General features: G+C 40.5%; 1 protein-coding gene across 1 annotated transcript in view; it reads right to left on the reverse strand.

The window, feature by feature from the left end:
* Positions 1-15,180, reverse strand: part of CRYBG1 (crystallin beta-gamma domain containing 1) — a 226,359-nt gene extending 211,179 nt beyond the window's left edge. Inside the window, exon 1 of the mRNA XM_069598234.1 lies at positions 14,838-15,180. Coding sequence (XP_069454335.1) covers positions 14,838-15,010 — 173 coding nt within the window. The 5' untranslated portion in view covers positions 15,011-15,180. The remainder of the gene's footprint in view (positions 1-14,837) is intronic.
* Between the last annotated feature and the right edge of the window lie 2,467 nt (positions 15,181-17,647).

Consider the following 17,647-nt stretch of genomic DNA (forward strand, 5'->3'; position numbering starts at 1 on the left):
TACATATTTCAATGAAGTGAAAATGTGCTTTTATCTTAGTGAAAAATAAAACAGGATATAAAAACATCTAAATTGCTGCCTTTGTAATTTCATTTTTAGTTCTACATTATATGAAAATACATACAGAAAAAGAAAAGAAAGTGTTATTCATATGGTTATTAAAGCCGCCAAAACAGCTAAGGCAGATGTGGTCTACAGCAACAAATCAAATTAGTGTCTCAGTCACAAAAGAACAGTCCCTTTGAAGGTTCACTAGTCTCACTGCTTCCGTAGAACTGGACAGAACATTTTAAAAGCGGGCATCAACCAATCAAGCCTTTTCAAGGAAGGTAGAATGATACTTTGCGGACCTGGAATCCAATTCATATGAAGAACAGGAGAGTGACCTAGGCACATTTCTCTTACTTTCCATAGTTTGTACCACACTTTCCTCCTCCCCCTACCAGCTCTTTAAACAAGGTATAAAGAGAGGTCTGTATAATGACCACTTTAACCACTAGAGTATGCCTCCCTCACCAGGTCATTCAAAATGAAAACATTTCTAAACCCTAAAATGAAATTTTGGTATCTTGTAATAACATAAAATTTGTAGGCATATTCTGGATTTTTCTCTCTCTCATCCCTCCCTGCTTTGTTGACGTTCTAAGCACATACACAGTTTACCAAGTAAGTAATCTAGCACTGACTATAGATATGAGCACATATGTGTGTGTATACACAATACATGGGCGTCTCCAGCAGTTCAGATGGTAAAGAACCTGCCTGCAATGTAGGAGGCCTGGGTTCAGTCCCGGGGTTGGGAAGATCCTCTGGAGAAAGGAATGGCTACCCACTTCATTATTCTTCCCTGGAGAATTCCATGCACAGAGGAGCCTCGTGGGCCACAGTCAGATAAAGTCAGATACAACCAACCGACTAACACCCATACACACTTACAATACATGTATGCATACACACTAAGTAAATATACGTACATTTATGTGTGTAAACAGATACACTGAGTGTGTGTATATACACACATACATTCCAGCACTAAGTACTTACACATATATATCCACAGAAGAAAGTATTTATAAATGTGTATATATGTCCACGAATATATACCCATAGAAGAGATAGAACATTATCAAGTAGTCTTTAGAATCCCTTCAGCCATATCAGTGTTGAGAGTGCTCAAAAATCATAATTCCTCCATCTCCAAGAGTCTTAATTCTTTTCTCTTTCAGTCTTGGTCATGTACATGTTTGAACATTTACTCTTCTCCCTTATTTTAATGGCAAACTTTTCACTATTTTAATGGTGAATATTACAGTCTTTAGAAAAAAGAATGAGACTGAGTTTCCCAACAATAAAGCTTGAACTAGTTTGCCAGCCCATTCTACAGAGCCTCACACCTAGCAGGTGTCCATATATGTTTGTTTAATAAATGAATTACACAAATGCATTTTCACTGTCACTTGCCTTCCTGAGTGTGACAGACACAGACACTGAAGACCATACATTAAGACAGCCTTTGATAGAGGTAACAAACATCTGCTTAATTACTTGAGTCACATGAAACAAGCAAACTCAATGCTTCAATTACCATTATCACTGGATAACTGTTTTTAGAGTTGGAGAAGGTTTTACAATAAGCAGAACTGAACTGAGAGTGTGGTTCAAGATCAAGCACCAAATTTTCGGTTTTACTCTGGAAATTAGGCAGTACTAATAACTACAGTAATTTATGCTTTAAAATAACTACAATAAATCTAAATACCAGAGCAGATGGAAAAGGGGGCTTCCCTGGTGGCTCAGCAGTAAATAATCTGCCTATAATGCAGGAGACCTGGGTTTGATCCCTGGGTTGGGACAATCTCCAGGGTTGGAAAGATCCTCTGGAGAAAGGAATGGCTACCCACTCCATTATTCTACCCTGGAGAATTCCATGGAGAGAGGAGCCTCATGGGCTACAGTCCATGGGGTCACAAAGAGTCAGATACAACCAACCGGCTAACACCGACTAACACGCAGTGGCAACATACTCCAGTATTCTTGCCTAGGAAATCCCATGGACAGAGGAGCCTGGTGGGCTACAGTCCGGGGTTGCAAAAGAGTTGGTCATGACTTAGTGACTAAACAACAACAACTGGAAAAAGAAATTCACTCTAAGTTAGTTTTGTGCATGCAATAATACTCATAGAAATTAATGAACATTCTTAAATATAATTTTGAAAGTACCTCCAATACAAAAATGTCAAAATTCAGTTTTCAGAGAAATGAGCACGAAAGACAAACTCACTAGCTTCCATAAAGAAAGATTATTTAAAGGGTTTTCATAATCCTTTAACATCAAACTCTCTAGCTTTACAATTTTCAAGACAGTGTTTCCTATAAATTTGGAGTTTTGGTCATCAGCACCTCTTTCCTCTTTTAGGGCTATGGTTAATCTTGGTGCAAAGTGAAAAAACCTCAACATTTGCCACTTTAGACTCCTTTGCACACTCTGTGAATCATCCCAGCAACAGGCAGTAAGACTTGGTGGTTTTGAGAGTAGACTGGAAATCAGGTGCAACAAGTTTAGTCAACACTTCAAGGACTGAGTCACTGATTCTCAGCAGAATTATCTCAAAAGTTCCCAGGGAACCATGATGCCCTATAGACTTCCCAGCATGAATTCTTCATTCTTGGATATTCCCCTTCTCTAAATGGGACATGGTAGAGTGCAGATAATCAATAAGGAGAAATTCTTCTCTTCCGGTCTTTGAAAAAGTGACAGTTCTGAGTGTAAATGCATAACTACATTTCTGTTGGATGCTGCTGTTCTTTAGCTAACCACCTCCCCTATTCTCTCTCTCTCTCTCCCCCAACCAATCATTTGTTCAATTAGCTTTAGTCTTCTCATGGCATAGTGAAAATATTATGAACTTCAGAATTTGAAAGACCTGGGTTCAAATACTACATTGTTATTTACCAGATAAATCAGTTTGGGCAAGCTACTTCCCCTCTTTCAGGTTGTGTGTTCACAATTGGAAAGATGGGGGTAAAATCACCTACTTAGATGAGCTATTATGAAGATTAAATGAGACACACCAAATATAAAAGCAACTGCCACCTGACAGGTAATCAATAATTCAAGCCCTTTCACGTATGTATTCTTGGCAGAAGTTCTTATATTTACTTAATTTATAGGAGAGGCTGGGAATGATTGATCTGAGGAGAACTGTCCTCCTTCATACCCCCCACCAAGCCCATTTTCCTCTGAAAACATACCCAAACACAATTGGTTGTCTTTTGCTTTTTGTTGATTAGTTCTTGGGTGGCATGAAGATAGACACTGCTGCTTTCCTTTGTTTAACATCTGCTGGCTTTGTAAATTTGTGGACTTCTAACCAGAGTATAATTATACACACAGAAAAGCAACCATGAGTTCTGTAGAGAATAAGGAAGTTGATGCATAAATTCCTGAGGAGTACCTCTGCAGGGAAACTACAAGATGAAGCAAACACAGCTTCAATGCATCAATGGTTATCACCTAGATCTAGGACCAGTTGTTCCCTTATGGGCATAAAAAAGAGCTTTAATAAGTGAAATAACAAGGAAGGGTACAATCAAGCACCAACAATGCACCAGCTACTATGACTTCTAGGTCAAAGTACTTGAAACCTCTCATGGGGTGAGATTAGAACAATCACAACATGCCAGCTGGTAAAAGTCAAAACTTGAACCAATGCCAGATATTCAGTCATACTTTGCTTTTATCCTGAAAAACAAAATCCAAATTCTAGGCTTAGACTAACTTGTTTAAGCATGTTTACTGACACACATGGGAATACAAATGTTCTTGTTTCTATCGAAAGTAGGCTCCAGGGAAGAATTCTTGATTGATAATTGAGTCTATTCCAGTCAAATTTGTTTTGGGGAGTTAATACTAAGAGAGTATAGTCTTGTAACCCCACCCTGGAGCAACTACATTTGCTTGCTTTGCAGATAATAACAGCAAGGTAATATTTCTTACAGATAAACAACAATCACTTAGTTCTCAGAAGGAAAACAGTAGGGATGGGAGCCACCCTCTGCAAGGGACCAGAGCCAAGAATGTCTGCAAGGCCTGGGGGTGCCTCTACTGCACAGGCTTGAAAAGGGCTGGTTCTAGGTTTGCACATGGCAGGTGTGATAAAGGAGACACTGTATTTCAACCTAAATTTCATCAGTTTGATTCAAATATCTTAACTGTTTCAAATAGCAGATGGAAAAATAATCAAGTTGAGATTTTATAGGATATTTTTTAAATTCATCAGTATTATCAAAACATTTAAATAAGATCACAAATAAAATATATTACCTGTCAGAGCACCATCAATTTGTCAAGCCCCAAAAGGGCATTCTTGAATGGGTACAATATGGATAGACTCTATAAAGAATATTTTACTATTATAAAATATGGTTTATGCAAACTTTATACATTTTTTTTGAAAACATGATTCAAGTTATTGTATGTGTGTTGGGGTTCTGGGGTATTTTCTTTTAGATGGTAGGTGACATACTAATTATGTCTGAATTCTGGAACTCTGTAAGTATTCAATATGCCAGTAACTAGACTATAGTAACAACTCAATCTGGGGATCAGACAGTCTCATAGTTACTGGTTTATGAATTCAGGGAAAGATTTCCAGGAGAATAGTCATCAGGAAGTCAAATGAATCAGCTGGACTCCTATCAAAGGTGGGTAGAGTCCAGGAATAGAGAAGTATAGTCTATAACCCAAGAGGACCCAGACCGACCGCTGAACAGAAGCCAGAAAACCTGATTTTATTCCTGCTTCCTCCACCTACATTGCATTCTTTGAACCTCAATTTCCTCATCTATAAATGAGGGGGGTCTGGGCTATTGCACGGAACTATTACAAGCCTCAAGTAGAATAAAATACCAGCCATAGTTTATAATCCTTGATGTGTAAGATCAACATAAGGTGAAACTTGTATTGGTTAGCAGGGAATACTCAGTGATAAATCAGAAACTAAAATGAAAGATTCAAGCAGCAGGACCTCTAGAGACCTAATTAAGGTCACCCCTAGCAGTTCTCCTTGAGAAATTCTGACACCCCACTTAGCCTAAGCAGCAACTGCAAATTTTCCAGGCCACCTGGCTAGTTATCTTTGACTGTGCGTGCAAACCACTGTCCTGGCCTAGACTGTACTGGGAGGGAAGAGGGTGTACCAACCAAGCCCCCCTCCAGGTCATGCTGTTTCTTGAGAAAGCTTGGGCAGAAGCTCCAGACTCAAGATCTTTAGTCATGTTCCTTTTGTATATAATATACGCTTTAGAATTTCTGCTTTAAAATTGCTTTTCTTCCAAGATTTTAGTGCACTTATATTTTAATGTATTTATATATATTTTCTCTTCACTACTTAATATAGAAATTGTTTAGTATCAAAAGTTAATTTGTTTTCCTATGTACATTATAATTTCTGCTTGCCAAATTTAGAGCTTAACTATACTTACTGTGGGAATACAAAGAAGGTAGCACTAGCCAGTGCTTTTAATTTGTAGTGGTTAACTGCAGGACTCATGACCATCAGCTGGAGGACTGAAGCCCAACCCTTATGAGCTCTGTGATGGTCAAATTACCCTACCCCTCTGTGCCTCATTCTTTCTCAAAATAGGAATAATAGTACCTGCCTCCCCAGGATGTTATGAATTAACTGTGGTGAGTTAATATTTGTAAAATGTTTAGAACAGTGTCTGAAACAGTGTATGTAAAATAAACTGCATCTTTCAATAAAATCTTGATGGAAAACAGTGTTTTCATAGACATGATCTAAAATTATTATAAATTGAATGCTCCTTGTATTTTCTTGCTTTATTCATAGCACATATTATTTTGCTTCTTGAACCCAATTTTAAGATAAAGAACTATCCAACTAGAGAATCCAAAGGCCTATCAGGAATTTATGCTATTGCTGATTAACTGATTTGGAAAATTTAAGATATGTATTAAGCATAGTATCTTTATGCAACTGCTGGCCAGATCTCTTATCTGAATCTCTCAATCTTCAGATTGCCACAACCCTGGCTTCTAACAGATGACACTCAGTCAGGGGGGCTGACTTGAAATGGGGTAGAACATTAAGAAATACAGTCAGCAGCCAACTTCTTCACCACAGAATATTTTGCCAAGCTTACCAGTAACTTATTTTTACTCATTTCACTTCCATACATGGGAAGGTTAAAAAACAAAAGGCATTTGTTAATTCTGTGTTTCATTTTTCTGTGTCAGCGACAGGTTCAACCTGTCTTTGTCTTGTCTGTAACTTGTAGATGAGAGAAACCGGGGATACCACAAATGGATTTAGGATTATCTGCCCCACTTGTGTGTCTCAGGGTCTCCTGGTACTTTGTCAAAATGATCCCTTGTTGTGAAGGGTGTCTGTCATTGCTTCACTCCCATTGCATAGGCCAATCCAGAAAGCACACAGTTCTGTAAAGACAGCACTAAGTAAGTATTCATTCTCTAGAATGAAGGCATCTTATGAAGCTGAAGCTGTAGAGGTATTCTGATGAGGCATTTGGGTTGACCCAATGCAGCTGTGCTTTAAGGAAACAATAAATGAACTAATGAGACTTGTAAACAATTGGCCTTTCTTGCCAACATCCACACAAGTGTCAGCTATTGAAATATACTTTAAAACTCACTTTGGGACAAGATACTGAATTCACATTTCAACCCTCTCTTGGGTAAAAGTCCAGAATTCATTTTGCATAGTGAATATATGAAAAGACATCAGTTGGATATGCCAGGCAATTTGGGATGAAAATAAAGATAGGTTGTTTTAAGGAAGAACACTTTGCTTATAGAACACAAGCAATGCTAGATTCTTCTTAAAAGAGGCTCCAGAATCATCCTGACAGAACTGTGTAGACACCAAGTTACAAGAACCGTTCATTTTCAGTCTGTAATTTTAGAGTATCAACATCATGTTTACATATCATTTCAGTGAAGGTTTTCAAATCAATGTCATAATTGAAGCCAGTCTTTTTAAAATTTTTTATGAAGCCCAATCTTTATTCCTAGGTGCCAAAATATGACAGAAGAGCTGAGATAATCTCAAGTTCTAGATATTTTAAATATTTAATATTTAAATAGAAAATTATTTATGCATAATCCTGACTACACAATTCTCTTTTGTTTTAAATGTCACTATGAAAATAAGTTTCTGTGATTTTCCTTTTGGCCCAGTATTGGATATAGTTTAAGACAATCAAAATTTAAGAAGATTTAGAGCCTTTGATGATCTCTATATGAGAGAATAAAAATTCTCATTAATTATTCAGTATGAGTAAAACTTTTTAACGAGAGAAAAAAATTTCTGCTCCTTGAAGATAATCCTTCTCCTGACCTCAATGCATTGGACTAAATCTTCTGTTTCTACACTTAATGCATGATATGCTGCTTTATTCATGCACACACCCCTCCTCCACTAGACTACAGGTTTCTTTGGAGCAGAGATCATCTCTAATTTCATTGCTCTTTTTCCCCAATGTCTGATACAGAGTAAGACCTCAGTAAGTGTTTGTTGGACTTAAACTTCTCTTTAAATTCTGATTGATAATCATTTCAATAGGATACAGAAGGGAATGTTTTACCAAAGCATAATTAGCATTAATCCTAGAAAAATGATTCAGTAGTCAGGTTGCATTGCTTTTCATGAACAGGTTCTCTAAATCTTCTTACAATAGGTAAAACATGAAAGGGAGATTAAACAATTATTTGATAAATTTTTTCAAGGTAAACAGAAATGCATATAGTTCAAGACTCAAATAATCTCACCAGACAATTTTTTTCAAAGAACTAAATCATTTTTTTCTGCAAGGACATCCCTAAAGTACAACTGACCACTTAGGTGAGTGAAGAGTTAAGACAGGTAAGTGTTCTTAATGTTCATAGTAAGATGGGCATTTTGAATGGATATTAGGAGCTAGACAGTTTCAATATCAATATCTTTGCTACATTGCTTTAATCATGGATGAATAATAAAGCAGTGATTCATTGCCTCATCTTTATAAATAAGATTTATAAGTGAAAACTAAAGGAAAAGGAAATAAACCCAAGCACAGAAGTACTAACAGTCTCCAAAAGTGTTCATGTCACTTGGATGTGGACTAAGAAGATTAAGGCTAAAAGTGTAGAAATAGAGTAGATAAAGCAATAAGGTGGCAAAGAATTATCCTATACTAAACTCAGACTCCAAAACTGCTTCAGGAGAAATACCACCAACTTCAAATATAAACTTTACCTTTGACTTCATAAGTCAGATATATTAAGACTGTTAAGTCTTGAATGCACAAAGGCCGCCCTTTTACAACTACAAAGGTATTTCCAGACACCCAAAGGTACTTCAGGTCTTGACATACCTGGTTATAAACTTCTGGACTTCTGAAGTTGTTTAACTCCACTTACAAGGTCAAGTGGCTTTATGAACGCTACCACCATCACTAAGCAGACAACAATTACAACACCACCGCCATAATCGCTCCCGCTCTACCTTGCATCTGTCTAGCACCTGCTTTGCACTGGGCCCTGGCCCAGGTGTTTCATATAGATAGTATTTAACCCTCAGAAAGCCCCAGACGGGATGTTGTTTTCTCCATTTTACAGGTGAGGAAGCTGAGGCTTAAAGACTGAGGCTTACAGAACTTATCCCAACAGCAGAGGCAAACTTGAAGCTGAGTCTTTCCTATACCACAGCCGAGGGCTCTGTCACTGCAACTTGCTCTCAGAGGTATTTCTAAGCCTCTGTTATCTTCCAGGCACCGTGCTAGTAATTTTAAATATATATTTAGAAGTCTCCAAAACAATGCTAAGAGGTAGGTAGCAGCTCATGAAATTGAGGCTAGAGCAGGAAAGAAACTCCTCCAGGAGCTCACAGGTAGTAAGTGACAAGGCTAAAATTTAAATACCTGCTTTATCAATGGTGAAAGAATATAAACCGAAAATTTCAAAGTCTTGCTTTTGGCATAAACTAAATAAGGGAAGTAACCTGGTACCTATTAACCAGTTTAGATGCACTATTAGATAAAACAAACCTAGGCTTATCTTGGAGAAGGTGATGGCACCCCACTCCAGAACTCTTGCCTGGAAAATCCCATGGGCAGAGGAGCCTGGTAGGCTGCAGTCCATGGGGTCGCTAAGAGTCGGGCAAGACTGAGCGACTTCACTTTCACTTTTCACTTTCATGCATTGGAGAAGGAAATGGCAACCCACTCCAGTGTTCTTGCCTGGAGAATCCCAGGGACAGGGGAGCCTGGTGGGCTGCCATCTATGGGGTCACACAGAGTCGGACACAACTGAAGCGACTTAGCAGCAGCAGCAGGCTTATCTAGCTATGTCCTTTTTGTTAGAAAATAATTAAACCTGTTTAGAGTTCTAAACACTAAATCAGTCACAAAAGATGGAAAAATGAAATCAATCAAGTCATGAACACTCTACAATTTCAGAATGTTTCCAATGATGGTTCTTTTTCTCGTGAAATAAAACAGTTTATCCTCACAACCCTCTAGTGATTTATACAGTCTAAGGAGTGAGTTGTTTTCCTGTTACAGTAGGAAAATGTCCATGCAAAGACAGAAAAACTAGGCAATGTTTGGCAATCTCAAAACTTGAACCTATGCATCCTGAAACAAGGATGCTCTGCTCTCTGGTGTTGGTTGCATTTTTCCTCCACATGAAATCAAGTCTGCTGATTTTCAGAGGATTACGGCCATCACCTGAGTCTGGCTTCCTGCGGAGAGCATTAATGTTTGCTTCTAGGTTTGGAGTTCAGATGGAGAGTGATCGTTTTTAATTCACTCTATTGACCTTTAGCTCAGAACTCATTTCTAATTAAAACAACACTGACTAAGGAAAATAAAAGCGAAGCACTATTTTCATCATATAGCAGAAAATAAATCATAAAATAACCACTCAAAATTATAGGCAAGATATTAATAAGAAAAAGGAGAAATAGCTCCCATTTACTGAGCGCTCACAATGTGCTAGTCACTGTTTTGAGTGTTTGACAGCCACTAACTTATATTTTATAACAACTCTTATTATGCCCCTTTTATGGATGAGAAGACTGAAGCACAAAGGATAATAACTTTCCCAGGATGACACAGCTAAGTGTCACAGTAAGTAGAACAGGGATTTAAACCCAGATATAGAATTCCCCTGGTTTGCTTCCTGTGTCAGGAAGATCTCCTGGAGAAGGGATAAGCTACTCATTCCAGTATTCATGGGCTTCCCTGGTGGCTTGCACAGTAAAGAATCTGCCTGCAATGTGGGAGATCTGGGTTCAATCCCTGGGTTGGGAAGATCCCCTGGAGAAAGGAAAGACTACCCACTCCAGGATTCTGGCCTGGAGAATCCCATGGATAGAGGAGACTGGCTATCTACAAAGTGGCTATAGGAGGCTACAAAGGGTCTACATGGGTCTGCAAAGAGTCTGGGTCAGACATGACTGAGCAACTAAGCACAACACAGAGAATTCACACTCTGAATAAAATGTTTACAAATGAAGTATAATTCAAAACCTGATAAATGATGGTGCCACTGAAGGCTGCTAAGGAAAAGCTAGCCAAAACTCACCATGCCCTCTCCACACACACCAGTGTGGTCCCTCAGATGGCAAGAGAATGGACAAGACGGCAGATGAGGCTGACTCAGGAGGGTGATGGCTCTGTTTCTATGGAAAATAACATATGGTTCCAAATAGGAAAAGGAGTACGTCAAGGCTGTATATTGTCACCCTGCTTATTTAACTTATATCCAGAGGACATCATAAGAAACGCTGGGCTGGAAGAAGCACAAGCTGGAATTAAGATTGCCGGGAGAAATATCAATAACCTCAGATATGCAGATAACACCACCCTTATGGCAGAAAGTGAAGGGGAACTAAAAAGCCTCTTGATGAAAGTGAAAGTGGAGAGTGAAAAAGTTGGCTTAAAGCTCAACATTCAGAAAACGAAGATCATGGCATCCGGTCCCATCACTTCATGGGAAATAGATGGGGAAACAGTGTCAGACTTTATTTTTTGGGGCTCCAAAATTACTGCAGATGGTGATTGCAGCCATGAAATTAAAAGACGCTTACTCCTCAGAAGAAAAGTTATGACCAACCTAGATAGCATATTCAAAAGCAGAGATATTACTTTGCCAACAAAGGTCCGTCTAGTCAAGGCTATGGTTTTCCCTGTGGTCATGTATGGATGTGAGAGTTGGACTGTGAAGAAAGCTGAGCGCCAAAGAATTGATGCTTTTGAACTGTGGTGTTGGAGAAGACTCTTGAGAGTCCCTTGGACTAGAAGGAGATCCAACCAGTCCATTCTGAAGGAGATCAGCCCTGGGATTTCTTTGGAAAGAATGATGCTAAAGCTGAAACTCCAATACTTTGGTCACCTCATGCGAAGAGTTGACTCATTGGAAAAGACTCTGATGCTGGGAGGGATTGGGGGCAGGAGGAGAAGGGGACGACAGAGGATGAGATGGCTGGATGGCATCACTGACTCGATGGACGTGAGTCTGAGTGAACTCCGGGAGTTGGTGATGGACAGGGAGGCCTGGCGTGCTGCAATTGATGGGGTCGCAAAGAGTCGGACACGACTGAGCAACTGAACTTAACTGAACTGATGCTTACCAAAACCAAGCTTGAAAAAAAAAAAAAACTCTGCGGGTGCATTTTAGGGAAAGAGACTGCCATGTTCAAATTATTTTATGTAAAGGAAGCAAGCAATGGTCACTAAGTTTTAGAACATAGGCATTAAAGGTTGCAAATATTTGCAGAATACAGACATCAGTAAACTTTAAACCATCATTGAACTGTAAGAGGGGAAGCATTTTTTCCCCTCCAACCCTATTTTTTCCCATTCCTCCCATTAGAGCTTAGCATTTATAATAATGATAATGGTGATGGTGGTGGTGATGGTTTTACATTTACTGAGATTCTACTTTGCATCCAGAGGTGTGATAAGAGTTTTACACTTAATAACAAACTAGCATGTGATATTCACTACAGTCCTACAGAATTAGTATTACTATGTTCTCCATTTTCCATCTGAAGAAATGGAGACTCAGAAAGGTGAAGTAACTTGTCCAAGGTCATTTATCCAGGTCATAAATTCATTTTCATTTGCTCTAAAAGCCCACAAAAAATTAATGGTGAATACCCAGCAGATAAGTGTGGCCACCTGACTGTCCCATCCTTATATAGAAACGAAGGTCCCAGTGAGTGCTGCACATTCCAGCTGAGGCCCACAAACACCTCCAAATCCTGGACAGAAATGAACAAACAGGGCAGATTGCTCAAGAGAGTGAGACTGACCAAAGATGGGCCAGAAATCTAAGTGTGCTTTAGCTGCTGTCTTTACTAATAACTGGTACACCCTCTCAGGAGTAAACAAAATATGTATAAAGATGATATAACTAGAAAAACATCCAAGAGATAGACCAGTAAGCTTAGTTCTCAGGACATTTGTTAGTACAAAGTTCATCATAATTCTAAAGGAAAGAATGAAGTGCTTTAAGACTGAACTAAAATACAAGAAGCTCAAGGAGAGAAATAAAAACTCCTAAGTTTTAATCTAAAACGCATTTGGATTTGAATAAGTTGTTTATTTAACAACACTTTGCCGACAAAGATCCATATAGTCAAAGCTATGGTTTTTCCAGTAGTCATGTACGGATGTGAGAGTTGGACCATAAAGAAGGCTGAGCACCAAAGAATTTATGCTTTTGAACTGTGGTGTTGGAGAAGACTCTTGAGAGTCCCTTGGACTGCAAGGAGAGCAAACCAGTCCATCCTAAAGGAAATCAGCCCTGAATATTCATTGGAAGGACTGATGCTGAAGCTGAAGCTCCAATACTTTGGCCACCTGATGCAAAGGGACAGATGCCAGAAAAAACAGAAGGCAGGAGGAGAGGGGGAACAACAGAGGATGAGATGGTTGGATGGCATCACCAACTCAATGGACATGAGTGTGAGCAAACTCAGGGAGATAGTGAAGGACAGGGAAGCCTGGTGTGCTGCACTCCATGGGGTTGCAAAGAGTCAGACACAAATTAGCAACTGAACAACAAAATTGTTTATAGCTGTGTATCATGTCATTTGATAGGGAAAATGTGATGGGACCAGGTCAGATAAGACCATTACTATGGAAGTGTTTAAATTATTTGCTGATGTAATAGGAAAAATACTTTTATGTTGGATACATTGTTATTAAGTAACATTTTGTTAGAAATTCATAGTTAAGCACATTAAGTCTTTAGGTGGCAAAAAATAGGTCCTATTACAAGCAATTACTACTGTGAATGATAAATATGAGAAAAAATAAAATGCATTCTGTGTCAGCACTCCACTGTCTATGTTCTCACACATACTCAGACTTCCCTGAACCACTTGTTCAGGAAGTACTTCTCAGGAAGTACCATGTTCTTCCAAGTATTGAGGATGCTCATAATGCAACCTCTGCCTGGAACACATTGCTCCTTCCCTTTTCTGACTAAACTGCCTCAGTCATCCTCCTCCAGGAAGCCTCCATAGATCCCTTCCTCTATTCTAACATCTATTACAGCACTTATTCCACTGTTCACTTTTTGGTGTTCTCAAGACACAAAGAATTCTTTGATGACAGAGACCACTCTCATTGTTTCTGATACCCCAGCACTTAGTTAATATTTGTGAAATGATTGAAATTACGTTGCAAAGACTCTTTTAGAAATAAAAGGAAAAACATTTCTAAAATGCAAATCTTGTACAATATTATTCTCACTGTTCACAAAGGTGTGTGTTAAACACACATAAAGGTGGGTATTTAGAAGCAAATACAGAAGGGGAATTCCCTGGTGGTTCAGTGGCTAAGACTCCACGCTCCCAATACATGGGGCTGAGATTTGATCCCTGGTCAGGGAACTAGATCCCACATTTAGAGTCCACATGCCCTAAATAAAAGATCCTACATGCTGCAGTGAAGACCCAGCAAAGCCAAAGAACTAAATAAATGTTTTGTTTAAATAAACCACACACACATATATAGGATATACTGGAAATTGCCAACTGTCCTCCAATAGATTTTTCACACACCTGAACCATCTTAAATATACCATTATGTCAAATTTATTATTGCTCAACGAACGCACCAATTCAGATAGTATAACTGAATACTTACGCATGAAAGACAAAATCGTCACAAAACCACGGCAAAACATTTAAAAGCACTATGGCAGTTACACTTGGAATAACTAGGTGCTGCCTTTTTCTACCACTGATTCCAGTGGGGACAAGTCATGCACCCTTTGGTCTCAAGTTCTCCACCCATTAAATTGGGATAACCATCCCTGCCACTTCCTCCTCCACTCGGATCCTGTGAGGACAGTGGAGCTATAATACCACGAGTGGATATCTTCACAACTAGGGCACTGCGGTCAGAAGTCTGCAGGAATCCCCAGGTGGAGTTCCGACCTCGTTATGGTAACAACCCTTCGCAACCCACCTGCTCTTGTCAGCAGGTTGATAACTTCTGGTGTTGTCTTTGCTGCACTTACTTTGTAGTCAAAGTAAAGTCTACATGGGCGGGCGCAAGTTCCTCTCACTGGTGCTTGGTCTGAGCCAGAAGCAGCGAGGAACCCCTTCATTCACAGCGACCACCACAGTCCCCTCCTTAGACCCCGTTACGTTCCTGCCGCGCAAAACCGACCTTGGGCCTTTCCCCTCCTCGGAGAGGGGTCGATCGAGGCCGAGGGTAGACTCGAGGGTCAGGGTAGCCTGAGTGGAAAAGGTCGGGGGAAGTGAGTCGGGGATAGGCGCGCTCGCCGAGGGGCTTACCTGTCCTCTCTGAGGGGCGCCAGGGGCGGGTGTGGAATGAACACCCCACAGTCAGACCGTGGAGGCTGCTGCTTCTTCTTGGAGCGCCAGATATGGAAAGAGGTGTGCTTTTTGGGGGGCCTGGACGGACTGGACTCGCCGTGGTCACCCTGAGGTGGCAGCGACAGTGGCATCTTCTCGTCTGCCTCCTCTGGCTGCTCGGACGCTGCCCTCTCGGTCGCCCGGTCCTTGTATGAATAAAAGAACTCACCTGGGCGCCCGCTGGCCCGCCTCTCCCCGCGCGCCGGGAGACCCCGCCCCCTCGTCGCGGGTCTGCGGCAGAGCGCCGCCCCCACGGCGCAGCAGGCCCGCGGCGGGAGCCCAGGTGAGGCGGGAGCCCGGGGCCGCAGGTATGGAGGACACGCCCCCTCGTCCCGGACCTCGGGGAGTGCGGCGGCCGCGGGGTAGCGACACCTACTGGAAATCTTGGGAACCGCCCGCGTCTCTTGTCTCGGCATCCTCTGTTCTGTGGTGGGAGCCAGAGCTGGGTCGGGTTTTGACATCCCCTCCGGTGCATGTGCCATAGATCGTCTGCGGAGTTGTCGGTCACTCTTGGCCTGTCCAAGGCTAGCGCGAAGAATGGCTTAGCCACGAACCCCGCCTGAAGAAGGATGGGAGAGGCGCATCCCATGGCCAGGCTGCCAGGCAATTAGGACTATTCTACTCTGACCTTCAGGTATCTTGGGCAATGTCATGTGCTGGGTGACTTCTGTTCTTGTTTGTAATCACAAGTGTCAACTGCTGTCCTCTCCGTTCAAGTGTTTGCATAATTAATCTGTACTTGCACTTCATAAAACACAAAAGGATAGAAAACAGAAGGGAATGAGCCATATTCCCCAGTTCCCTAGGGCTTCAAAGATCCCTCCTTGTGGACTAAACCCCAGTCCCACAGGCCTCTCCAACATCTGTTTTACTGTTAATGACTTCCTTTTTTTAACCTCACAACTGTGGTTAAATAGCAAAGGGAACTAATATTTAAGCAAAAAAATCCATGAACATTTCATTTGAGGCATTGTTAGACTATAAAGATTTCAAGAACCAAATACTACTTTAAAACTCAGTGCAGTATAAGTTCCTCTTACACAGTAATACTTTCTTCTTTCTTTTCTCTTTGAGTGGGTGAAAGTCGCTGAATCGTGTCCGACTCTTTGCGACCCCATGGGCTATACAGTCCATGGGATTCTCCAGGCCAGAATACTGGAGTGGGTAGACTTTCCCTTCTCCAGGGGATCTTCCCAACCCAGGGATCGAACCCCGTTGCAGGTGGATTCTTTACCAACTGAGCCACAAGTTGAAGATCCAGCTAATTCATTCATTCATTTACTCAATCATTCAAGAAACATTAATTTTTATTGAATTAATTTTAAGTTTACATTTTTATTGACGTAATCCTACATATAAGGCTTCCGTGGTGGCTCAGAGGTAAAGAATCTGCCTGCAATGTAGAAGACACAGGTTTGATTTCTGGGCTGGTAAGATCCCCTGGAGAAGGAAGTGGCAAACCATTCCAGTATTCTTGCTTGGGAAATGCCATGACAGAGGAGCCTGGCAGTCTATAGTCCACGGGGTCACAAAAAGTCGGACACAACTTAGCAACTAAAAAACAACAACAAAAATTCTACATATAGTTAAAAAAAAAAAGCACAAACCATTAAGTATGTAACTAAAATTTTTACTTATTTATGTAGTTGGGGTATAAACTGTTTACACTTATGATATAAATATACCACAATTCATTTGTCTATTCTACTGTGGATGGACATTTAGGTGTTTCCAGTTTGGGGCTATTATGAATAAAGCTGGTATGAACCTATTTCTATATAACCATTCATTTCTTTTGGGTGTGTACCCAAGAGTTCACCCACTGGGTTATACAGTGGATAGCTGTTCAACTGCAACTGATTTGCTAAAATATTTTCCAAAATGGTTGTATCAATTTATTCTCCTTTCAGCAATGTTTAAAGCTTCCAGTTTTTCTATATTTTCATCAACACTTGATATTATCAAGTTTTTTTCATTGTAGCCATTTGGATGAAGGGGTAGTGTTATCTCATTGCAGTTTTAATTTATATTTCCTCAAGAAACATTTACTGAATTCACTGAGTACTAATTATGTGCTGGGCCTTGACTTGCATGCAGGGAGAGGAAGGGTGACTGACAGACACATAGATGGTATACATCAAAGGGTAAGAGAATTAGCAGAGGTATATGCCAGGCATTAAAGGAGTTTGGAAACATTACTAACCCAGCTTGCAAGTTTGGGAGGGAGGAAAAAGAGCAGTCAGTAAAGGTTTATTATAAAAGTAGCCCTTGAGTTGCATCTTAAAAGGCAAAGGGATCAGCAAGGAAAAGGGAAGAGGGAAAGAGGGCACAGAGAGCCAAAAGGGAAAAAGGAAAGAGGAAAAAAGAGGACACCTCATGCACATTCTCTCACATATTTACAAGCTCAGTTATTCATTCTTTCATTTGTGACTCTTCCAAGCAGAATTCTTCATGCTACCTGTTCTTTGTACCACCAGGGAATCTGGGACATATTTCAGTTCTGTTCATAGAGTGTGTGTGTGTTAGTTGCTCAGTCGTGTCCAACTCTTTGCAACCCCATGAATTGGGGCCCACCAGGCTCCTGTGTCCATTGGATTTTCCAGACAAGAATACTGGAGTGGGCGGCCATTCCCTTCTCCAGGGGATCTTCCTGACCTAGGTATCGAACCCATGTCTCCCACCTTGCAGGCAGATTCTTTACTATCTGAGCCACTAGGGAAGCTTCTGTT

The sequence above is a fragment of the Ovis canadensis genome, chromosome 8 (assembly GCF_042477335.2).
Source record: "Ovis canadensis isolate MfBH-ARS-UI-01 breed Bighorn chromosome 8, ARS-UI_OviCan_v2, whole genome shotgun sequence".
Taxonomy (NCBI): domain Eukaryota; kingdom Metazoa; phylum Chordata; class Mammalia; order Artiodactyla; family Bovidae; genus Ovis; species Ovis canadensis.